Below are 26,724 nucleotides of genomic sequence, written 5' to 3' on the forward strand. Positions count from 1 at the left end.
AACACTTCTTCAACGGCATTTTCCCATGTTATTTACGAAACATTTCCACTCGTGTATTTGACACGAAATAGCGCTTTAAACTGGGATTTCGGTGAAGTTTTACACGCTTTCTGACACCGAGTGTACCAAAATCCCACATGTTATTACGTATAAAAGTGATATTAATAATATTAAACATTGCTTATGGGACATTTATCAATCACTATAATTGAAAGTGCAAGACAGCACAATAAGTTTGGTCATTGTCATATATAAAGTAGCGCTGTATGAAGGGGAATTCAGTAAAGCTACCTGTATCAGACGCTGGCGCAGGTACCATCTTCTCCCAAAGTCGGCATTTATTGGTTATATCAGTAATAATAAATCTTATCATGTGGCATTTATCGATTCGATTCTATTAAAATAGAAACATTTAATCGTTTTCACTTGTTTCTGACACACACAAAACTCGATTTATAACGGGGATTTCGTTAAGTTACGCAAAGTTGGTACCAATCTTCTCTATTATTCTGAGAGCACACGTGATATAATTCATACTTAATAATGCGTAGGTATTTCTAACATAACATTTCCAGTTTTTTAAATAAACAAATGCTCCATAAGGGTGATCTCGGTAATTCTACACATTGAAGCTTCCACTTGCTCTTGTCAAGACCGCATTTCCGTGTTTGAAATGGTATATATTTAATTAATCTAACTTATGGATACCGAATGTCAGAGTTACATAAAACCTATTCACACCGTTTTTGCCTTATTTCATTTCCGCTTTTTTTCGAACAAATCAAACGAAACGCGTTGAAAAAAATGAGAACTAGGCATTCGATCTTAAAGGTGGATTTAAAGCGTTCATTTGTGACATCACATGTCTGCACATGTGTAGATACCGTTATTAATATAATATATCACGTGTCACCTTCTTATAACATGTTTAATGGCAATAAAGTGCATTACTATCAGAGTAATAAAACACAGCACAAATTAGGCTTCATGCTGGGTTTTATTTCTCTTTAAGTAATGCAGATGCACCTCGCTTCTGTATATTAATGACCTAGTAACTGATAAAACTATTTTTTAAAAACGTGAAATATTATGTGATAATCAGACCGATAACATTAACTGTTTAAATCTGCTAGTATATCCGATAAAAATATATTATAATTGTCTTTGACAGTGTTGACGTTCAGTTGATCGTGGTGACGACCGCATGCATTTATACATCTCTTACACTTCTCAAGATCTCTTTTCGGCCTTGGAAACGATATAAATTAAATGTCACCAACTAATCTTTCAGGATATTGATTGTCCGAGTTACATAGTCCCCATCGACACCGTTTAACCATTTTTAATCTACGTTTTTTAAGAGGAAAAAAAAAGAAACTCGCTAAAGTAAAAGTGAACCTATACAAAGCTTGTCTAGAAAATGGCGGACAGTTCGTTGCTCACTAACGCGCCCGATTAATCGATCGCTGATTGGTAGATTAGTTCTTAGATAAGAACTTGATTGACAAGCGGCGTCATGTCAATTGTGTCCCAGATGGAAGCAAATGGCTGGAAGATAGTATATCGAGCAACATCGGGAGTTGGTCAGAAAACGAAGCTTGGCCTATAGTATCGTAATACTCATACATGATATTTAGATTGGTATACTTACCAAAGATGTACACGTACACGATGTTAAGATTCCGTTAATGTATGATGCTTCCAAGGCTCAATTATAACACTTTCAAACTATGTTACATGCAGTTGGAACATTAAAAATAAATTAGCAATTTTAGTTTGTTGCTGTACAAGGATATAGTAAAATGGATTATAGTGACCCCAAAAACATAGTGATCCAGCACTTTGGTACCATTGGTTCTTTATTAGTTTTCGCCCTTTGCAGGTGATGGCACGGCTCATGTAAAGTCAGTAACCATAACTTGACTATAGCGAGCCCGGTATTAACAGCTGGTCGAATATTCAACTCAAATACGAAAGATTGGCTTTTTGACGATGCTGGAACAGCAGCGTCCAAGGTTTGATAAGCAGTAAAAAAATTCTTCACAATGGCGACCTATGTAAAAGACCGAGATAACTCGATTTTTCAGTTACTTCCCTTGGCATTCGCCACTGCGTAGGAGATTGTTCGTTGATTTTCATTGATAACATTCTCCTAGCAGAGTTGTCGTCCGTGTTGATAAAGGTTAATATTAATAGAACAGCATATCCTGGGGAAACAAATTCAATAAGTGTATCAGAACGTTAATTTCAAATTAGTAATTTTACATCCATTTTATTTTTTATGGGCCAATGAAACAACTATATATTTTCTCTATTTTGTTTGATATTTGTTCTCGATTTAGTAAATAAATTGCGAATAAAAACATGTAAAATTAACTTTTTACTTGATCACAAAACTAAAGAATGCGAACGATTTCGAACCTGCAAATTGAAAACGCTGCACTGCTATGATATATATAGATAAAACAACATATTTTGCGTAATTGTCCGTCCCGCTAGCGCAGTGGTAAGGACGTTCGCTTTTTCCCCTTTACGACACCGGTTCGATTACCGCTCCCGGCGCAACGTTATATTTTGTATGCTTTGTGGTCACCATTTCGGACAGGTGTTTTTTTCCGGATAATCTCATCCCCCCCCCGCAGCATTTGACCATATAAAAAAATTAAAAAGTATTTCAGTACAAAACAAATAGCTGGAAATTGCAGCTATCATTCATAATTTGTCCCAACTGTCGTCAATTTAATCTTATTAGGTAGGAGTGCTGGACACACTCCGGGTCCCAACATTATGCAGCCTTAGCGCGGAGGTAACTCATTACCTTGGAAAAACACAAGTACACACACTGGGTGCAGCCTAGGCGCGTATAGACTCAAACAAGGCAACAAACTCAAGTGCGGGCACAATCATTTAAAATTTACATATTGAATACGATATTCTAACAGAAATTACACAACCACCTAAGTGTACATACCATGTTTGATATTTCGTTCGATTGTTAGATTTCAGCATATACATGTATAAGGTCATTTCGCTATTAGTTAACTTATCCATATGTTCGTGGGCGAACTCGGATAGTCAAGTGCTCATACGATTGAGCTCACATGGTCCGGCTATGTTCTCATACCTACTTTCGAGAATCATCATGAAGGTATTGCCATACTTAATGAACAAGAATGTGACCCGCCTCCCAGTTTCGCTCAATGGGTCAAGTTACCTACGGGTATTACTTCCCCGTACCCCTAAACTCTTTTTCGTACCAAAAATGTTTCTTACGCAAATTTGTTTTCGTACCAAATTTTTTTTCGTACCCAAAATTTTCGTACCCAAATTTTTTATCGTACCCAAATGTTCGTATCAACATACACAATTGTGGTGATATAGATAAACTTAAATTGATGTTTTATATCCATCCTCTTCAAAAGCATCGTCACACCAGTACTGCCAGTACTTTGATTATAAAGACTACTGGAAGGCGGCGTATATAGTTTTTAATGGACGTGGATATACGATGCTGGGCTGGTTTTCTAGTAAAACTTGTTTGGCGTCGAGTTTGAAAAACCTTACTGCGCCTGGGACATTTAACGTATTTTCCTCAAATGCACCGCGTTATTTTGCGTAAGTTTTGGTACGGTTTATTTACGAAATATGTGCTTTAAACAAAACCTATATCGACCTAAAAGTACTATATAAATACCGATAACAAACGTATATACCATTCATATATAAGAATCGTATTAAGTAGTCAAATTGTTACTTTAAATAGGACTCATTTAAATATTGTGTCTGTTATTTTATCATGCATGAGTAATAATACACATATCTTTATATTTCAAATTGCATTCCTTGAATATGACGCTAAGTTATAATGTAACTGAAGTGAGATACCCTTGTGTAAAATGTTGACATGCATTTCTAAGCATTTTAATTATGAATTATAATGAAAATATAGATTTAACAAATGCATTTATATACGTACACAAGTATGAAATAATCTCAGTATTATATAAACTGTGGAATGCATTCGATGTCGAAATATTGCTTCATGTGTGAAGGCAACACATAATACTTACTACGTCTGCCATTCGTCTGCATATTCAAAATTGTTAATATTAAATCATTTTTATGATTGTATGACGTGAGTTTCGGTTGATAAGTATAGGTGTTATGTCACTTCTTCTTGTTAAGGTACAGCACAGTTAAAATAAAGCTTGATTTCACATTATTAACGTCGCTTCAACACGTTAACAAATAAGAACAGGTCAATTCAATCACGTTAACAACAACATAAAAAGAACGCTCAATCATCAGGAATATTGCACAAATTATAAGAGTACATATATACAAAATATACAAGGCATTAAACCAATGTCAATCATCTCCGTTATACAAGTATCAGGTCAAAGCAAATCAACATGCCTACATAAAAACTCCCGCATGTTGGTCAAATGTCTATAACATTCTATAACCCATATATGTTGGTAACGACCTGATATGTATTCAAGATGAATCAGCTAGAAACACCCATGACAATATGTCCAATTAATAAGGAAAAACAAACGATTTGTCATGATTCTAGCTTGACTGACACATGATTCGGCTATATTCAGGCAATGATTTGACCCTGCTTCCCCTTACAGAGGTCGCCTAGAAAGAAGTAAGGTTAATCATGCACTTGCCTCAGTTTAACTCTTGTCAGGTCTAATAGTGGGGAAATGGTGTTCAACAACAACAAAGTAATAATTTGTATCACTATTTACGCACATCGCCGATTGTCTCTCCTCTGCCGAACGAGAACATCACCACAACATGCAATCAATACATTTATGACAAGTTTAATGTTCAAATTCTTTGATCCTTATCAGGCAGCACAGTGGTATTGGTTTCTACGCTGAATGTTTTTTTTTATTCCGTTTGATGGTTTTGTTTTGTTTCATGGTAACCGTGTTTACATGTACTTAGTACACTTAATGACGATTGAACAATCGATAGAGAGAGTATGAACGTAGGAATAATTTTCTTCTCTAACCCGATACAAGTCTTGTAGCAGTCGAAACAACAATCCTCTTATTTGTAGTCCAAGACTAAACAAACTGATCCCCGGCTTGATGTGATATATTTGGTAACTACTGAGCACAGAAACACGATGGCTTTTTACTTGATTGTTATTATTTGAGATAGGACTATTTTGCATTTACTAAGATTTGCAAGGTAAGACGACGTTATTCATATCATACTTTTCTACAGGCGGATAATAAGTTCACACCATACAAGATCCGTATTCAAATACTACTATAGGATCCGTATACAAATGAACTTAAAGGATCCTTATACAAATGTTCTTAAATATTCCGTATATTAATGTACTTTAATAATCCGTATGAAAATATACTTAAACGCCCTGTTCACAATAAAAACAACATCGATTCCGACACAGAAAGTAGATTGCGCCGATATTGCGATTTTTAAAAAGTATAATAGGTTCAGTTAAAATAAAACTAAAAAGGCAAACAACAGCACAGTTATTAAAAACAAATATAATAATCGAAACATTCTATGAACATTTAGTTTTGAGAGTTGAACCACAGTTATACAGGAAGTGTGATTCTTTTGTCTCAGAAAGTATCAATATCGCAATATTCCATGACGTTTGGTTTAACGTTTTTGTTTTATGTGTTATGAAATACATGATGTTATATAAAGAAGACGCTGAAGCGATATTGGTTGCACAGTCGAAAACCTCAAAAGTACTAGATACTTATAACATGCTAATTTAATATGTTTATTCAGAAGCCAAATGTTTCTATAAAATGACACATTTATGTTTAAATAAGGCATGATAAAAAATCCATGTATTTCAGATTCAACCTGGTTAAGTGTTTAACTATTAGGTCCAATGTTAGTACGGAACATTTTATTTTATAATGACTAAATACAATATTTAAATATAATAAATAAACATTTCATTATGTGCATTAGTTTTTTTTATCAACAATGACAACAGAAAATGCCAAATATAATGTCATACTTACAATTTATTACGTTTAATTAAATAACTGACGCAATATATCACATTAAATTTCGTTATAAAACTGTTTAATAAAATTAACCAACACGCGTTTTCATTTGTACACTTTAAATTAAAATGTTATGTGATAATTTGATATACACCAACTTTATATTGATATATACACGAAAAATTAATAGTTAAATTTAAAGATATATATAACGATTCGGTAATGTTCAGACCATGAATTGCGTCATGGGTTCCCTGAAATAAGAAGTCTAGACCTGAATACGGGTAATCAATCACCTGTCTCCATTGCAACGGAAGAATAGTCCAATTAAACGCCTGCCTAGTCTTGGCACATTTGCGTTTTAAAACAACATAGCAACAGTTGCAATAATTATTAACGTCATCATTGCAAGTGTGTTATCGTCCGGAAGAGATGTTAAATGATTTAATTACATCCCCTACACATGCAATCCATATAATAATGTAAAATTAATGTTGGTTTAACATTCGTCTTTTTAAATTAAGCATCGAACACAATGGTGTGTGTATATTTAATGTTTTTGTTTATTTCAATCCCGCTGATCTACGTTACAATGAGAGGTGCGTCTGTACGAAAACGCGATACGGCGTCATAACTACAACGGTTACAGCGTCTTGACAGTTATAGACAAACACACGCGTTTAAACAGGTACATTTTTTGTTTAAGCTTACACATAACCGGAATATGGCATTTATTTTTATTTATTAATGTTTCTTTACTCTCTACCTAAGCTATGGAGACATTTTCTAGCGTGCAACCATGAAAAAAGAAAGAATTTCAAACTCAAAACATAGAAAATCCAATTATTTCGCTGTTTCTTGCTTGCAGTTTCTGTCACGATAATTATTTTCAATGATTTATATCAAGTTCACTCTTTTACACACATGTGACGCCCATGTATATAGTGTTATTGGTGAATTATATCCGATTTTGCAAAAAAGTTGTAGCATGTCAACTCCGTGTACATGTTACGGTATCTTCTCTTTCGACTAAGACATATTACGGTGTCTTCTTTACATCGTTACAGTGCCTGCAGGAAGGCAAATTTACACACATGGATATTTCTTTCCACGATAATAGGATTCTGGACGTTACTATGGACGTTACTATGGAGGTCGTCATTGATTGGAACAACAACGATGTGCCTGAGATAATATCTGGACCATGCACATCGACGCCTATTGCAACAATACAGAAGGTAGATCTGTTCTCATGCCCCAGTTGTCCATATTATACACACTCTAGGGGCAATCTTTACCGCCATAAGCGTTCCGTCCACCAGAAGAAGAAGAAGGAAGAGTGTCCCACGTGTGGTAAAATTTACGCCTCCTCATATGATCTACGGACTCATATTTAGAGTTGTTCACGGAGAAATCCCATTTATGTGTAAATCTTGTAGCCAGAGGTTCAATAATCGCGCTGCTTTAAAGAGACATCGTGATGTGAAACATGCCTTAGTTCATTTATGCAACATGTGGAAAGAAATACTACGAAAGGGAAGCGTAGATTGGGCATTTGAACAAATACATTTGTTCGAAACCGTTTTCATGTAAATGTGGAACATCATTTGGCTTCAAGTCGTGCTTAAGGCGACACATGCAGACTTGCCAAAAGCAGAGTACCAAAAAGGAACACAAATGTGACACATGTGGGGGTCTTCTTAATTCGAGGACTGTATTGCTGGATCATGTACAAGGGAAACACGGAGACAAACTGTATACATGCCCGTGCGGGAAATCGTACTCGTGGAGGCCTTCCCTGGCACGCCATAAAAAGACTTGTAAATCCGCCTAAGTAACTATGGGCCAGTGCACTTTCAAGTTTTACCTGTTTTCCTTGAATACCTAAGAGCACTTTCACTGACACTGTTTGATATGTTCACTTCAATATAACCATTAGGAATCAAGTGTAGTTTTTAGTTTCATTTATGGGGATATTGGTAAATATCGTGTTTGTTTTTAGATAGTTACCATACTGTTTATTTAACACATTCAGCCCTGAATATTCATGCAAAATAATTCATCCAAATTAATACATATTGGTTTGGCATTAGTCAAATGCTTTTTCTTTGGTAACGCATAGGCAAATAAAGTATATACTGATCAAGCAGCTCCTAAAGGAGCTGCCTGATTTGGAAATACTTTATTTGCAAAAGACGTATCAAGGCGTCAATAGCGCTGATTGGGTTAATTGTTTTCTTTTATGAATTGCTTCATTTAAACTAGCGATGTTGAATAAGGTGATTCATGTGTTTCAAATCGTTTTTATTTTAATTAAGTATCTTGGAGTACCCTTTAATGTGTCATTCTGACTAATCGATACTATTTGTTTGTTTGCCGTGAGATATAAGATATATAAGATATACGGCAAACAAACACATGTTCTACTTCTTATATGCTATCGTTATTTAACCTTATTCATTTTTGGCCATTTGATGCGTTTCAACGAAATTCATTTTGCGCGTGTGCAATATGACGTAAATACGCGCGCGGATTGATGACTTCATTAACAGCCGTGAGATATAAGGATATATTTAACGGATATTTTTGGGATTTCACTGCCTAGCACATTATTAATAAAATTATTCGTTATATGATAGGTAATCAAAATCCAAAAATACCCGTGAACAATATCCTTTTATGTCATTGCTACAAATGACGTCATCAGTTTGGCGCTCATAACACGTTTTGTTGAAATAACTCTTCAAATTGTCAAACATTGATGTACACAAAATACGATAGCATATAATAAATATAATACTTATTTGTTTACCGTAACACATTCGATTGTATCATCACAAGTAATATAGCTAATTTCAACACTTTCACTCGCGCTACGCGTTCATGAAAATGCGAATTATCTCCCTTACCGATGATGATATAATCTTTTATCTCACTGCAAAAAGCAAATATTCTCTATGTATTCATTTCACCACATATTATCATTAAACTGTCTGGAATGGCACATTATTTTTTTTTCATTGGACGCTTAGTACAGGATTTATTGTAATCACTAGAAGCACATTTAAAGGAGATGTGTGTTAATGCGCTTTTAAATAAAACAGACGCTTAATGTGAATATTGCCATTAATTTTTATTTTGTACCATCCGCATGCTGCTTTAATTCGCCAAGGTACACCCTCAAGGTACATATCAAATCATCAAACATCTAAATTTCTGAATGTCAGGTATGACCTGATCACTCCATTCAAACCCGCGTTTATATGCATGTGTAACACATTCAATATTCTTAACCAAACTATATGTACACTGTCTTACAATTTCTAAACGGGACACATCTAAATATTGTCTGGCAATCCATGGCGAACATGTGGCAAACTCTTTGAGCAATCAACTTTGTGATATTCACGGACAGGCATAGTCATAATCATAATCATAGGCATAAGCAATCATTAATAATTTTTTTAAAGATTTTGTACATTTATTTTTAGATAAAATAAAAGTAGAAATATTTAATTGAAGACTGAATTAATCTTAGAATCACAAATTCATTAATATTTGTTTTATGTTTTCTTTTAAATAAATCAGTACTACAATATTTTACAAGACTTTAAGCATTTGTAGAAAGCATTAAACTTAATTGAAGATCTTCTATTAATTCAGTCTTTAAATCAACATTTATTATTACTTTTTTTTAATAAATGCACAAATCTTTAAAACAAAAGGTATTTATTTAATTAAATTGTAAATTTACTTCAATTAAGTTGCATTTTAAATTGAATCTACATTTTTTGGTTTGGTACCTAAAATTATTCTTTTTAAAAAGTTCAGTGGTAGCTCATTCATGCCCCTAAATTCTTTACTGTAGGCATTGCATTAATTAATCAATAAAAAATATTCACCGGCTTGCAAATATATGCCCCTGATGAAAGCCAATAATAGGTGTCATTTACACCTCACTGTAGGTATACCTCTATAAAGATCCATTTTACCGAAACCTCCACAATATTTACTATATAAATACAATTTATCGAACTTGATATTTACCGAAACCCATAGTACGTGTCGATACTATACCGTAACCTTAAACATGTTGTAGTAAATGCACTGTAACACTCTCTGTAAGACGCCGTAACATTTTAATTAATCAAAATTTATCTCGTTACACTTACATGCAGTTAATTTTGAGACAATCTTTTTAAGATTGATTCAATATTCTTTCTTGCTTACGTTTGTTTGCATTTTCATCTGTTTAATGTCAGACTTTGAATTATATTCAAGGATTTTATGAGTTGTCTATACAGGTCTGTAAAACTTCCATTTTATTGATAACATAGGAATAAAATACATGGCAGGCTATGAAAGAGGAACACAATATCCGTATTCAAATAAACGTTGGCTTACACATACAAAAACTATTTAAAATAACCGTTATTTACCATTTATTTTAACAAATTCCCGTATCGTCAACAAACTGTGGAAAGACGCCGTATTAAACCGTTGTAGTTATGACGCCGTATCGCGTTGTCGTACAGACGCACCTCTGATTGTAACGTAGTTCAGCGGGAGTGTATTTAGTCAGATTAAACTACCACATGGTAACTAAATCTTCTCATACTTATCTTGGTTGTGTTGGTTTAACAGTGCTAAGAGCACACACATTGAACTTATTGACGAATGAATTAGGAAAAGAGTTAGAATGGTGGTACGCATAAGTTTATGACAGATCCTAACACTAGTCATTTGTTTTGACCGGGAATCGAACCGGCAATCCTCGGATTTGTACTTCATAGACCAACCAAAAAAGCAATTAAAAAATATTCAGTAACAATAATTCGATTACACTTGACTAACTTGTCGATGTTTATTTACAAAAAGTATATTTGACCTAAATATTCAATACTTATGGATCTATTTAAAATGATTTTTTAATTACAAATTTATTTTTTGTTTCAAGTTTTATCTTAAAGACACTCAGTTAGGCATGTTAGCCGGTATCAATTGTATTGAATAAATATAAACTATAGATGCTAAATAGTGATATGCATTCATGAAAATCATACAAAACATTTTTCTGCATTGATTTTCTTCGTGTTACCATATATAAAACATTTGCTACTTTATAATATTATTTATCTCGCATATGCGCTTACGCATTACACTGAATGTGCATATAATTAACATTCGAACAGTTCGATACTTCATTGGCGGTAAAGGGATGGAATGAATGATTTGAATTCCATGGTTTATCCGTTGTTATGGTGAAGAAGCAACCATATCGACGCAAACATTGTCATTGTTTTTGTGTTTTGTTGTGTTATTGTTTTCTGTGGTAGCTGTCTTTGCCTCGTGAAATGTCATATCGACATGACATGTATTTACATATAGAAATGCTCTAATGAGTTGCTAACAAATACGAAGTTACAACAGGAGCGTGTTCTATCCCAAAGTTATCACAAAACTGTTCAATTCACAGGATCTTTGTCGCGAAATAACACAATGAGTGAGAGACTGCCAGCATCGTATGTCTAATAAGAACATTCAATTCGTTCGTTATTATTCACGATTAGCATGTAATCGATCGCAGAAGCTACCAAGTAAGGGAATGAAATACATCGCAATACGGTTCCGCTTATTTTCTCTGTCTCGCTATTCTTGCGTATTGGAAACGCAGATTTCTAATATTTGGAATTGTGTCGAATATTTGCAGAAAAATTGTTCTTTCAGGAGAGAGGTATAAAAACAATTTGTGATGGATAGTAAGTAGCAGGAGGCTAACAACGTTAAGGAAATGATGCGGAAATTTACAGCAATATTGCTATTGGTGCTATACATGTTTCAATTCTGCTCTTCGGAACTACCATATGATAAATTGGAAATAGATTCAGGTAAGGACATCGATGTAGTTCAGTTTATTGTTTACCTGGTTTGTTCTAACCATCACTATTTAGTCTGAGGTATTAACAGTTTATCCACCAATCTTTATACACCTAAATACATTCCACATTGTAACATTAATTGATGAAATATAATGACTTCGATAGTGTTTCATTACATTTTGAGTCGATGGTATCTGTTTAAAAATAAGGGTGTTACCAGTATTAACCTTTTCAGCGTTGAAATGGTATACTAAAATAACATTATCATTATTAATGATGAATTTCATATTAGTTAAAAACGACTGAAACAGTTTCAAAAGTGTTAAAACATTCAAATGGAAGTAAAAACTAAGTCCCAATATTTATTAGATTGTAAATTCAAACCCAAAACGTCCAGGTCAATAAAATCTACCGTTTCACTGTGTATTTCACTTAAAGGAGCTGTCAACCAGACAGAAGAAAATAAAAGTTCTAAAAAACCGTATTCACAATTATTAGTTTATATTGATTAAAATATCACGACTGGTACATTACATTACTTGATTTTTTTTTCAAGCTTTCATATTTTCAGTATACATTATTCGGTAATTTTTTTACTGGGTATGTTTACCAGGTAACTACCAATTAACTATAAATAACGTAAATAGATTGATCATCATCTTCATGTGGTAAACCCAGCAAATTTCGCATGCATAGTAAATTGTATATATTTTATAAATAAAATGATCAATCTTATTGCGTTATTTATAGTGTGTATATCATAATTTCACCTTTTTACGCGATGTACATTCGATTTAAAATCGTTAAATTGTATTACCGAATATACTGATAATATGAAAACTTAACAACTTTTTTTAAGTAATGTATTACCAGTCGTGATATTGATATTTTAGTCAATATATACTATATAAACTAATAATTGTAAAAAAATACGGTATTTTAGAACTTTTATTTTCTTTGTCATTCTGGTTGACAGCTCCGTTAATGAAAGGCACGGATTTTCTAAATAATATGTTTCATGGCATGCAATCTTTGTCTGAAACGCCTTCATTTATAGCAATAAAGTTGAACATATCGGTTTAATACTTGCGCATTAAGTGTTTATTGATGTTCTGAATTGTTTCTTAATTAATTGTCTTGAAGTAGCCAGCATTTACAGCACTAAAATAACGATTTGCAAGTACAAATAAGTGTCGCGTAGTAACTATTTATTTATTGGTGAAAAATCCCACTGCTCCTTCTCATATTGCTTAATATGACAGTAGATGTTTCATAACTTTAGCTTCTATATTACGTAGGTCAATATCATGAAGGCACTATGGAATTGCAGAAACATTATCAGGATAAAAATTCTTGTTATTTCAGCTTTTATTGTTGGACATAGGACATAGGACATAATATAAAGCTCAACAATAAAAATAAAACGTAAGCTAGATCAGCGCCTTAGTGCGGTAAATGTTAAACCTAGGAGTTTAAACAAGTAAACACAAAGGAAGTTTGCATACGGCTTTACCATGGGTTACGCACCTTGTTGGTGGGATAATAACTGTTTTATATTAACAATTTGGACGCATTCACAGCATTATCTAGTGGCGTGGCTGCTTTTTTTCGTATCATTCTAACTGAAAGGCGACAACACACCAGAACGGCAAACGAAAGTAACCGTCGTTCTGGGTACGACATAGAGATTTTCTCGTTCAAATCCAAAATAACAACACATATACCCGCTAAAATGACAATAATGGCATTTGCCATTATTTCGAATAGTCATGCTTTAGGGTTCTTAAAGCGAAAACATACCGACATAAAAAAGCAAATAATATTATTACTTTCGTGTCGGCAGTAATATTTGCCTTTCATACCCGCCAACACACCAACACGAAATAAGAGATTATATGATTTTTTTCCTTTTGGCGTATATTCACCTTTTTAAACCCGCTTGCACATCAGAACAACAATTCAGAGGCGCAACTCGCAAAACATTGGGAGAAATGAAGGAACAAGTATGTCTTGCTGTCGTTCTTTAAGGTATATTTGCCGTTTCGGATTATATGTTAGACGTTCTGGTGTAATGCTGCCTTATCGCCCTTAAATCCGGAAACACATAATAATGATATGGCAGATATCAGCCATTAAATTAATATTTCAATAAAATATTCAAAATTTTCTGTGATTTAAGGTTGGCCTAAAATTTGCTAGTAATGTTTATGCACACAACACGTTAATAAAATAAAGTTGTTTTTTTTAACAATCATAAGACTTCATTTCAAGAAAAAAACTGTTGTTAACCTAGCAACTCTCAATATATATGTGATTGATACTCGCATTAACAAAGTGATTTTTAACTAGCAACCATCATTTTATATTAAACTTGCAAATTGTGTTAACTTGATAATGTTTGTTTTGTAATTTGAATATTCGATATATTGTTAAACTTCACTCTTTGTTTAAAGTCGATTTTTGTTCAATGATGTTCATTATAAATGCAACTAGCAAATCGTACATTATACAATTTGATGTTATTGGAACACTGTAATTAAAGTTAAAGACATTGTAGCTTTAAATCTGAAAACTTTGTTAAGACTTTTTTCTGTTATACCAAATTCAGTATGCAATAAATGTTTAAGTAAAGTAAACTTACATTTGAAGTTTTAAAGGAAGATTAAAAAGGAAGAAGGAATTATATAGTAACTAGTATGTGTATTGATAGTTATAACACAATCAAAACACAAGACATATGATTAAATAATTATATGAAAGTACATGCTTTGTAAATTGATTGTATGAACATATATTACGACATGAATGAAAGCATTGATTGAAACAGGGGAAATGTTCAAGAACCATCTCATTGTCCACTGGAAACCATCTTAATGCAAAACTGAACTGCTGAACTAACATAATCTTCCTACAGGCTTCTTATGCCTCAGGTGGTGTCAAACTACCATTAACAAAATAGATAGATAGATAGATTTATTTCGGCATAGGAAGCATATACACAGTTTACAACATAACATAGAATAAAATAATAAGCAATTATTAAAAACTATATCATATACAATAAACTATGACATGCTCACCAAACCAAGGATAACACAAAAAAGAGCAAGCCCTTATTTCCATTAAGGTCCTTATTATTGGTGGCATGACAAAAGAGGCAGACCTCAAACATAACTATGTTGACCTTAAACATAACTATGTTCATTGTAAAATAATTATTTAATGAAATAAACAATATATATCACCGTTCAAAAGAGATCAAACTAATTATCACAGTAGTGCTCAGAAAATATGACAGGAGCTGGAAACTAAGATCAATTGATAATGTTATCAATTATTGCAACACATAGATATTTTGACAGTTGTAATTTGATAATATGAGGTATCATGAATTATCTAAATTAAATATATTGCTAAAATGTATGTTATGAAGTTTGAACTAATAATTATTAAATATAAACCTAAGCCGAAGTTAATATCTGCTTATTAAAAGTGAAAAGATACACATATATAAAAAATTAAATATTATTCATTAAATGACTTTTAATGGCAACCTTAAAGCCTTCTAACCTGTTGACCTCTGTGAGTGACTCAGGTAAAGAGTTCCAGAGTTTAATGCTGTTAAAAGAAAATGATTTGGAACCATGACATTTGACCTTGGGTAAACAATACCCACCCTTTTTACTAAGTCCAGTGCTGTAATTATGCATAGAATCTTGGGAAACAAAGTATTCACTCAAGTAATCTGGAAAAAGGCCATTTCTTATTTTGAAGACATGACATAACATTATTTGATTTACATTCATGTGAACTGGTAACCAGTTGAGGGACTTAAAGTGAGATTGGTCAATATGAACTCTACAATCAAGGTCAAGAACAAACCTAATTAACTTATTTTGACAGGTTTGTAACTTACTTCTTAAAGACTTAGTTATACTATTATACCAAACAGAACAAGCATAATCATAATGACACTGAATCAGTGACATTACAAGAAGATTCTTCGTATGCAAAGTAAGGAAATCTTTCTTACGATAAAGGAATTTTAACCTAGAATTGGCCTCAAAAGAGACTCAGCCATTGAGCAGAAAGAAAGGTTTTGGTCGAGGGTTATTCCAAGATACTTAACGGATGATGTAGAAGCAATGGGTGTACCATTACAAGATATATCAATGCTAGATTGTGACCTAAGTTTTTGCTTGGACCCAAACACAATTGACTCAGTTTTACCTAAGTGCAATGACAACTTATTGTCGATCAACCATTGGCTAACCAAGTTCATATCATCTGTTATTGCCTTTTCAACATTAAGTACACTTTTACCAGAAACAAGGATTCCAGAATCATCAGCATATAATATCAATTTATTTTTAACCACAGCTGACATATCATTCACGTAAATTAGAAAAAGAAGGGGTCCAAGGATTAAGCCTTGGGGTGCACCACAGGTTATACTGGCCTTAGAAGAAAAGGTACCGGAAACATCAACAAGCTGGTTTCTATCCCACAAGTATGATTTGAACCAGTTTAAAACGCCATCACTAAGACCGGATGCTTGAAGCTTCATGAGAAGAATTGAGTGGTCGACTGTATCAAACAACTTCTGTAAATCTAACATAACCATGCCAACAATATAACCTTTATCATTTTCATACCTGATAAAATCTGTTAGGTGAATTAAACAAGTATCCGTGGAGAAGCCACTTCTAAAGCCTGACTGAAATTTATACAATTTTTTTTATCTTTAAAATAAGATTCAACCTGGTCATAAACTACCTTTTCAAGGATTTTAGAAATAACATTTAAAATGGACACAGGCCAGTTATTACCTACAGATAATTTGTCATCCTTTTTATAGAAGGGAACAACTCTTGCCGTCTTAAGATCATCGGGGACTTGACCTTGTATGAGGGACAAATTAATGATGTGAGTTAAGGGACTAACAATAACAGAGGCCCGTCTTTGACAAAACGCAAAGGTATGCCATCTAAGCCAGTAGCTTTCTTTGTACCAAGTGAAGTTAAATATTTAAGGACTTTACTGTCAGTTAAAATGGAAAAAGAATAACTAATAGCATAAACACCCTTATTTGCATAAAAAGAATTAACAAAATTAACACCAAATTTGTGTACACTTTCAGGTAATTTTGCAACAAGTTTACATGCAATAGTTGTATGGAATTCATTAAATGTTTCAGCAATAAGATTCTTTTCAAAACAAATATTATTATTAATGTTTAAACACATGTTGGAGCCAGATGTTGCTGAACCTATCTTGGAAGGCAAACCAAGATTTTTAAGAGTTTTCCATAAGGATGATGAATCATTTTTATTTTGATCAAGTAAATTGTTAAAATAATCTTTTTAGGCATTTTTAACAAGTAACTGAACTTTATTTCTAAGAGTCTTAAATGTGTTATAATTATCTACACTTATATCCTTTTTATAATTGTAAAAGGCCTTGTCTCTGTCATTCATAGCACTGAGAATGTCTGAGTCTATCCAAGGTTCTGTTCTCTGCTTAATTCTAGTCTGTTTTACAGGAGCTATGTTGTCAATCACAGATAAAAATAGATGTTTAAAAATACACCAAGCTTCATTAACACTTTCACACAACAGAACAGGAGTCCAGTCAATGGCTAAAAGACTTGCCTGAAAATCTTCTGTATTATAATTTTTTAAAGATCTTAAAGTAACATGGTTATAAGAACTAATAGGAATTTTACTAACTTTCCTAGTACAAAATATTAAACTATGATCACTAAAGGAAGTGTGAATTACACCTGACTGAGTAATGTTGTCAATATTAGAAACCATTATCAAATCAATTATGGTTTCAATGGTAGAACAAGCTCTAGTTGGTTCTGAAATCAGTTGTTTGTAATGAAACATATTAATAAATGATTTGAAACACTTTAAAAGCGTATTACATTTGTTCCTGGACACATCAGTGTTAAAATCACCCAGTAAAATAGATTCATGTTCTAAAAAATCATTGCATGAAGAGAACAAAGATTCTAGACTGGTATAAACGTTCTGTTGTAAAGAAGGTCTATACAGAGCACCACATAAAATAGGTTTAGATTTCGGTAATAAAATGTCAATCCATATAGCTTCAAGATCATCGCGATTCAAATCGGAACGAACATTATAGGATAAGTCCTTCCTGACGTATATACAAACACCACCGCCATGTCTGTTTCGATCCCTTCACTGAATAGAGTAGTTGTTAATATTTACTTCCGAATCTGGAACAGAGTCATCTAGCCAGGTTTCAGAGACACAAATACATGCAGCCTTAGAACGTCGAGCTACATAATCAATTTCATGTAATTTTGGTAGTAGACTTCTTGAATTTAATAATCAAATAATCCGGATAAGATTCTAAATATAGATCATGAATAGGGTCACCACCAAAGTCATTACATTTTCTATTTAAAACGTTCCAATACTATTCTATTATTTCGCAAAACTGTGCGTTCACAGTACAATACGACTAAACATATGACTCTTAACTATATAATACATATAGAATGTCTTTAAACAAGCTTTTTGTAAAATAACTAATGAGAAAATCATTGACATGTCAAGGACAGTCGGCATTCCATTATGTTTCATTTTCGTATGAAATATTTATACGGAAATAATAAAGTGATATGTCAGATGAATATGAGTGTATCGAATTTAATTAATTATAATGTGGCTAGTTTACAATGCAATCGTCTTGAAAAGACCAGACATATTCCTGTAAGCACTTTGTTTAATGGCACATTAAATCGAATACACATAGACTATAACATATCGTACGTCGTCAGTGTATACAGTACAATTGAATAAAAGTTCCTGATACTCTAAAGTACTTCCCGTCAGCTTGTATACATATGTTTGCATACATTAAGTACACACTTAGTGCTTCCGGTACTATATGAAATGCCTTAAAGCTTTGTTTGTTTTGTGATTGAAACGTATTTACGATCTGCCTTACACCAAGTTTGTTTAAAACATGTATGTAGATACATCGCTAACTTGATAGTTGAATACATTTTATAGATAAACAAATGTGAAGCGCCTTTGAACGCACATCTCGAGTATGAAAATGGCGTTATATGAATGTGGTATAATAGATGTGCAATATTTGTTGAAAGTGTAAGCTTTAAACATTATCCCCTTATCGTTTTGAATAAATTTCATGTACTTACGACATTAGGGCACTTCATTATTTGTATTCGATTCGCCTGCCAAGTTTTGGTATCCATGTTTTCATTTTCTGAATATGAACATGTGAATAAAATCGTTGCGCGTTTGATTGGTGATTCATTCTGAGGCAAGTGTGACGTTCGGCTAGACCTTAAACCAGTTTAAACCCTGATTTCTCTGGATTGACCGTTTCAAGTTTGTGTTCTGATAGTTATTACACAGTTAAAACACAAAATCATACGGTAAAAAAGTATATGCATGCACATGTCTTTGTAAATTGATTGCATATACATATATTACGACATAAGGTAACTATTGAAGTAGGAAAAATAGCATTCCTTTAATTTGTTAATGAAACGAATTGTTTAGAATAGTTAACACTGATAATGGCGATGGGGATTGATCCCGACCTCTTAAAGCACATGCTAAGCCATTATCGCTTCACCGAGCAAGATTTGTAACATTAATTTTAGGTTAAACCCTATTTTGGTAATACACATTTTTAATAACTCAAGGATGAAAAAAGTTACACATGCTTTAGAATTTCTAAGATAACGATAAAAGGTTATCAGTAAATGAGCATATATTTTAAACAATTTTCTTATTCAGCAGTGTTAGTTTGCTTGTATGAATATCATGTTCCCTTTCATTTTTGAACACTGTTTTTAGAATTTTGCCAGTTTGCCCAATTGTGAACAAGAACCTCTTAATAGAATGCTATAACATCGTCATTGTCATATATATCACGCTAATCGTTGAATGATAACCAGGCAGCGATTAATAATCTCGATCGCGTTAATCGATGATATACGATGGTAATCATTGTTTCTTGAAAGTTAGCTCCAACTGTGTATGAGTATGGGGTAAATGGATTCTACAAAACTTCTGCATTTTGAAATCCTTTGAGATAACAAATGTTGATGTTATTATCGACATTTCTTGCATTGTATGGTAAATAATTCATCTTTATGAAACGTAACGCTGCAATCAGATTCTTGGTGTATTTAGCGATTGATATTGACACTTTATGATTGATTACTTCTACCGTACGTGAAGAAACCGTTCGTGTTTATTTTACTTTTGCCTTTTTTATCAGATCAGACTATCTATTGTATGGCATTTACTGTTGATGAATATAAAATATTTACACCAGTCACTCAAAAGCATGCAGATTATATTGATACGTAGATGTATGTGTATATATATATGCTTGGTTAGCCCAACTAGACATTACATTTACAAATGGAGATAGACAGATTAAATGCTTTGCATTGACCGTTCCAAGGCTCAATTCCAGTTTTGTTCATTGTAAGTTTTTCGTGTTTTGTTTTAAAAGTGTTGAATGAAAACAAGTTTTTCACTACTGCTATATTTTCTGGACTATTATTGCTAACTTTGTTCATTTCACATAATTGGCGGGTGTAGCTTTACACACGTGTGTGTGCTTAGATAATGCCGTCAGTACCACAAAGCAAACTAGTTTTAATGTTTGAAATTTAGATTTTTTTTCTTTTCTCATTTATTAATGCAGTCTTATGAAGTCATCAATTTCGCAAAGTAGTAATGTACAAAAATGAGTGGTTTTACATTTCCATAAAGTACCAACTCTCTTAACCACACGCATGCACACGCATATTCAAAAACACATACATAAACATGCACGCATATACAGGCGAGAAAAGAAAAACATATGAACATAAATAACACAATATAAAACATAGAAGTTAATTTTACATTTCTCTTATGCTAAGTATACTTCCTTTCTCACATATATTCATAAACACACACAATTACACGCTGATACATATCACACAACATATACTTTATGACATGTTTAACAGTTTGTATTATGGATATATATAACACTAACAGTAATTTCTTTCATCCTTTGTTTCTTTACTTTACAATTACCAATACAGTTGATAAATAACGAAAACAAAAAGGCGAACAAATACGACAACAATGTTTTAGTAATTGTATGGGCATTGTTATATGAAAACTGTATATGAATATAAGTCTCACTTAAACATATTGATTGATGTGGATCCATTTTTGTTTGTCTATTTCAATTTTGTTTTTAAAAAGGGCAATTTCTTCTTCTGTCTGTATCCTTAACTTAAAATAATTTAACAAAAGGTTAAATTTTGGAATACATTTTTTTTATTTTCATTTTGAATATCAATACTTCTATCAAAATGATAAAAAAATGAGAACTTCACTGTGTAATTCAATTTCGGTATTTCCAAGGAAAGCAGATGTTTTATTTATTTCAGTGTCAATTTTCACTCGTTTTAGGAACGTTTGCAGTTCTGTCCAAAGAATTTGGATACGTGAACATTCCAAAAAGAAATCGGTTGTTTTAACGCTTTCTTGACAAAAATCACACAGACTGCTATTCGTTAGTTTACATTTCGTAAGAAACTTATTTGTTGGAATGATGCTTGATAAGAACTTGAATTGAAAGTTACGTAAGTAAGTATATATTGTTGACTTTTAAATGGAAGTGTATATATTGTTCTCCAGTTGACGTTTCGCTTAGATAAAGGCATGAATACCATTTTCTTTCTATACTATCATCGGTTTTACTTTGTGATTGTAACTGTTTATTGAAGAGAGTTTTGTTTACCTGTTTAGAGTTTTCTATTTTATCAACAAAAGTTTTCTCTGAAATAGTTTATGCATTGATTCCTTGCGTATACAATATTGATTTATATTACATTGGTATAGCAGAAATTAGTGAGTAGAAGTTTAAAACATCATTAGAGTCAATATTGTATAAATATTTTAACTCATCAAATGTATAATAAGTATTTTTTCGATAGTTGTAAAACTGACCGATAGTTTTAAATCATAGTTATACCAGTTTGTCAAAAAGAAAGAAATGTTATTTACCTTTATGCATTTATCATTTCGTATTACATGTTTACATATGGGAAAACGTTTTGAAACATTATATTGATTCTTAATACTTGGCCAGGATGTAAGTAAATCTTTTAAGAACACATTATTTTTACTAACATTTTGTATTAAAGAATCATCTATATTGCTTTCAAATATAAGACAGTTACCGAATTTGTTTAGTTTTTATTCCAATAGAGTTTTCCATTTACCTTTATTATTTATACACAGATATCGTTTTACCCAGCTCGCTTTTATGGCATTTAGAAAGCAATCAATATCCGTAAGTTTAATGCCACAATGTTATTTTTTTTGTCTTAAACGCTTTCTTTTAATTTTGTCTGGCTTATTGTCCCGTATGAATTCAAATATGCTGTTTTTGATCCTTCTATAACTTTGTTTTAGATATGTTAGGGAGAACAGAAAAGGGGAAAATTAATTTTGGTAGCGCAAATGTTTTTATTATTGTGACCTTCCCCATAAGAGTGAGTTTCCTATGTTGTCATTGTTTTAAACAGCATTCAAATTCTTTCATTTTTGAAATTAAATTGTTGTCTATGTTTAATTTATGCTGATTATAAAAATGTATACCTAACGTTTTTTCCCATCAGATTTCCAAATAAATTTGTTTTCTGTGCTGTATTTGATGTTAGAGTTTTTTAGTGATCCGATTCTCATGACTGTAGATTTTGATGCGTTGATGTTAAGTCCTGATATCTTTCTGAAATTTATAAGAGTTTGAACTAATGTTTCAAATGAATTAGAATTTTGCAGTTCTGTGGATTGTTATGTATGTGTGAAATTTTCAGAAGGCATTCTAAGAAATATCGTTTTCTTGAAATCAAATAAAACACATGTACATTGCAACTAGGTCATTCAATAAATTTCTATTTTGAATATCCTGGAATTTGTAACTAGTGAAGATAGGATGTTATAGTCTTAGCAATCAAACACTATGCGCTAAGAATATATCATTAACAGAAACATATGCTTAATGTACGAAGACAAGGATGAAAAAAACACATGATAATAAACACTGCTTTATATTCCTATAATTGTTAATATTCCTTTCCACCGTCGGAAAGCTGTAAACCATACCCTTTTAATGCAATTCCTCGCACTTATTGTTGTAGCAATTTCCCATATAATATAATGTACTGGACTCATGAAAAATATCATATGTGTTACACTATCATAAAGTGATGTACCACCTACAATAAAATTAGATGCGATTTTTTAGTTGACGTCCAAGGAGAGCAAACTAGCTGAGAAACCTTTTATGAGGCTGATTTAATCCATCAAATTTCTATTCTATAATAATTATTCCTAACACAATGACTGATAATGGCGCTTTATGATTAGTTTGACGTTGTTCAAGTGCAGATGACAAACTTTGTGTATACATTCTATTAAATAAACTGTGCGTGTTCTTTAAGAATATTTCCCTTGCATATGGGACCGACACCACTCAAGTTCTCTGTCCAAATAATTATTCCCAGACGAATGTCGATGAGTTTGAAATAGAGTTTCAATAATGTTCAGTTGCATGAAAGCATGATCAATACAGATAGCTAAGGAATGTCTTATTTTTTCAAGACCAGGAAGAAGCTTTAACATAATTGGCTTTGACAGAAATATTACCAATTGTTGCGGAAATCTCGAAAAAAGATCAAACGTATCAGCATAGAGTTAAAATATCACATGATTGCGCCACGAAAATAATCGTCATTTTGGGATTCCTATTATTTTATAAAAAAATATACGAGTATGTTTGTTTGGGTTGTACTTTTCATATTTCATGAAACAGTAGAATGCATGCGAATACTTAGAATAAACTCAGACATTAATACAAATGTTTTGTAATGAATGTTCTTCATCAGCACAATAATATAAATACTTAATATGGATCACAAATATACTACATGTTTTCAGATTACCAGCCCCTTTACACAGACGTTGCTTCATATGATACAGACGCCTTGGAAACATTTCGCCATGTTCAAAAGTAAGCATATATAGAGCAATAGGGTGTGCAGCAAACGTGGGATTGGGTAGGGTGTACAGCAAACGTGGGATTAGGGCTAATATAGATTTATGATTGTTAGATGTATGTGTTTTTGAAAGAATATGTATCATAGAATAAAAGTATATCAATGATTATCCCAATAATCGTTCATACAACACATTTGTCATGTTTATAGTGGCCTTTTAGTCAACATTTTTGTTAATTTTACTGGACTGCACATACTTTATATATAAACATTTATATATAGAAAAAATAAGCATAGTGTTTCTTTTTGCCATAAATATGGAATTAAGTACACTAATATTCAATTTACATTAAACCCTTATTTAGTTAAACAAGGTATTGAATCGATGTCTTATAGGCTTGCTGTACCTTAAAATTTCATTTTCAATTGGAAAAAAGTTGATATACTTAAAATAACATAAAAGCCTAACAGAATTTATTGTTCAAGATATAGAATATACTATGGCGTAAATATTACATATACGACTAATGCAAACTCGGCTAAGGTCATCCTGAAGAACTAGCAAATAGAAAAAAGCCACCATAATCAGCGGCTTCTTGATAAAACGAGTGTAGTTCGCTCTCCGTAAAATTAATTGTGCACAATAATCGGATTGCATCTTTCAGCCATTTGTTTCTACTCTTTCAAATACTGTATAAACGATATGTCCACTTTGAAGAAAATTACTGCACGTTTCAATATAAATATGCCGACACTCTATTTCCGAATGATACAATTCCTAAGCAATGTCGAAAGCGGACAAAATATAATGTCCCCATTTAAAACATAAACGTTTCGTTTCAGAAAGTCCTACTCCAAGTACAAACGGGTCGTTTGCAGACAATGGAACAGCCAATGTATTGCCTGGACGGACCAACGTGATAAACGCTGCTGTTCTGGACTCTCTTGTAGATGCAATCTTTGGGGACAAAATTGTAAATGTGTTAGCCGCCTGTGGGGCTGAAGGTGCTTACTGTAAGTCGCCCGCAAGAAAATAATGTTGTATTCGCTTTTCTTAACTGTGAAATAAAGATGCGCATTGCCATAGGAATTGTTTTCATTATTTCTTAACAATTCTACACGATCAAGTTACAATTGTACATCACATTTACTAAATTTTGAAATCAATCGTAAATATCTGGCCGGCTATCTATGTTGGTAAAGCTCTATACTTTCAGATCCGATCCCCGACCCGGATATATAACTGATGTGTTTATTGTCTTGGTAACGAAATCGTATCAACGTTCATCTCTCTTCCTCGATACAAGTATGGAATTCGTCAGTTACTTGAGACAATGTGACTCTTAAACCCTATATCTCTTGATAAGTGTTCTATAGTTCATTAACCGCTGAAATACTACTGAACACGGCGAAGAATGCTGGCAACCGAATTACATGTTTAAATTATATTTCATAAACGTACGTTGTTTTTCCTGCAATACCTGCTGCAAACTAACATTACTGCTCAAATATTGTGTAAACACATTACATGCAGTTAAAAATTCGTAATAGTCTATTCATATTCTATTCAGTGTTTTGTTAGGAAAATGGTTAATTTTTATTAATTGAAAAACATTTGTTGCTAGAGAACAAAAAAAACAAATAATGTATGTTTATACTTGAAGAAGAAATTCCTTAAATATAAGTTCATCTTTTCTTAATTTAAAATTATTTTCACTTTTTCTTATCGAGATATTTCATTATTTGAAATGATTACAAATGTTTTTCGTATTAATACAGTAAAACATGTGTTGGCTTTCTAACATATAATGATGTTTTCATCGGTTAAATGTAAAAAATGAATAGGGTTTTTCATGGTCGTCATGTTTCGGTGGTTTGTATCGCACGATTTAATTTGTCTCCGTGAATAAACTTGTGCGACGCATGCCAATGGACTATCACAGCCAAGTGATTTTCCCCAAATTTAAATAAATATTGATCGATGTCTGAGAACACTCTTGTAATTTGAACCATAACATTCCAACTTATGTAGGAATCACATGCATTGCGTGATGAGTTGATATATTAATAAGAGTTTATTTTCGTAAAATTTGTGAACAAACTTCACACATCAGGTGCTCGAAAGACTACTATTGGCGTCGCTCTTGAGAGCGCCGACTAGTATGTAATGCATTTGTTTTTCGCTTATGGTAGGAGAAGTTATTTAACGGATCAATGTATATATTTTAGTTTAAAGAATATCTTGCAAAGTGGTGATTTTTTTTGTGTAAATTAGTGTAAATAAGTAGTGCATTTGTGCCTATTAAATTTATTACAACATGTATTGCCAATAATGCAAAGCTAATAGTTTTACTTAATAACTGATCCACAACTAATCACACGGGAAAGATCACAGGGCAAATTCGCGAAACTTTCTGGTTTTGTATAAAAAACAAAACATAATAAAGGTTTGTTTTTTTTGTTTATCTAAACTGCTTATTTAGTAGAGAATCAATGTAGTACGATATTTGATGACCTATCGCGCAAGCAAGTTTATTGGAAGGCGTAGTGGTACGAAAACGTACAATATATTAGTTTATTAATAGACATATAATAACGATCTCTATACACAACTTTACCAAATAGCAGTACGTAAATGATGTCAGCCGGAATAGCTCAGTTGGGAGAACGTTAGACTGAAGTTGTTTACGCAACAATCATCTAAAGGCATCGGTTCAATCCCGGGTTACGGCACGAACGGAACAGT

The 26,724-nt window shown here is 32.6% G+C and overlaps 1 protein-coding gene across 1 annotated transcript; it reads left to right on the top strand.

The window, feature by feature from the left end:
• The first annotated feature begins 11,539 nt into the window (after positions 1-11,539).
• Positions 11,540-25,062, top strand: LOC127853861 (uncharacterized). The gene is made up of 3 exons (XM_052388661.1): positions 11,540-11,902; positions 23,920-23,992; positions 24,822-25,062. The coding sequence occupies exons 1-3, from the start codon at positions 11,806-11,808 to the stop codon at positions 24,979-24,981; spliced, it is 330 nt and encodes a 109-aa protein (XP_052244621.1). The 5' UTR covers positions 11,540-11,805; the 3' UTR covers positions 24,982-25,062.
• The last annotated feature ends 1,662 nt before the right edge of the window (positions 25,063-26,724 follow it).

This window comes from Dreissena polymorpha, chromosome 12 (genome assembly GCF_020536995.1).
Source record: "Dreissena polymorpha isolate Duluth1 chromosome 12, UMN_Dpol_1.0, whole genome shotgun sequence".
Classification (NCBI taxonomy): Eukaryota; Metazoa; Mollusca; class Bivalvia; order Myida; family Dreissenidae; genus Dreissena; species Dreissena polymorpha.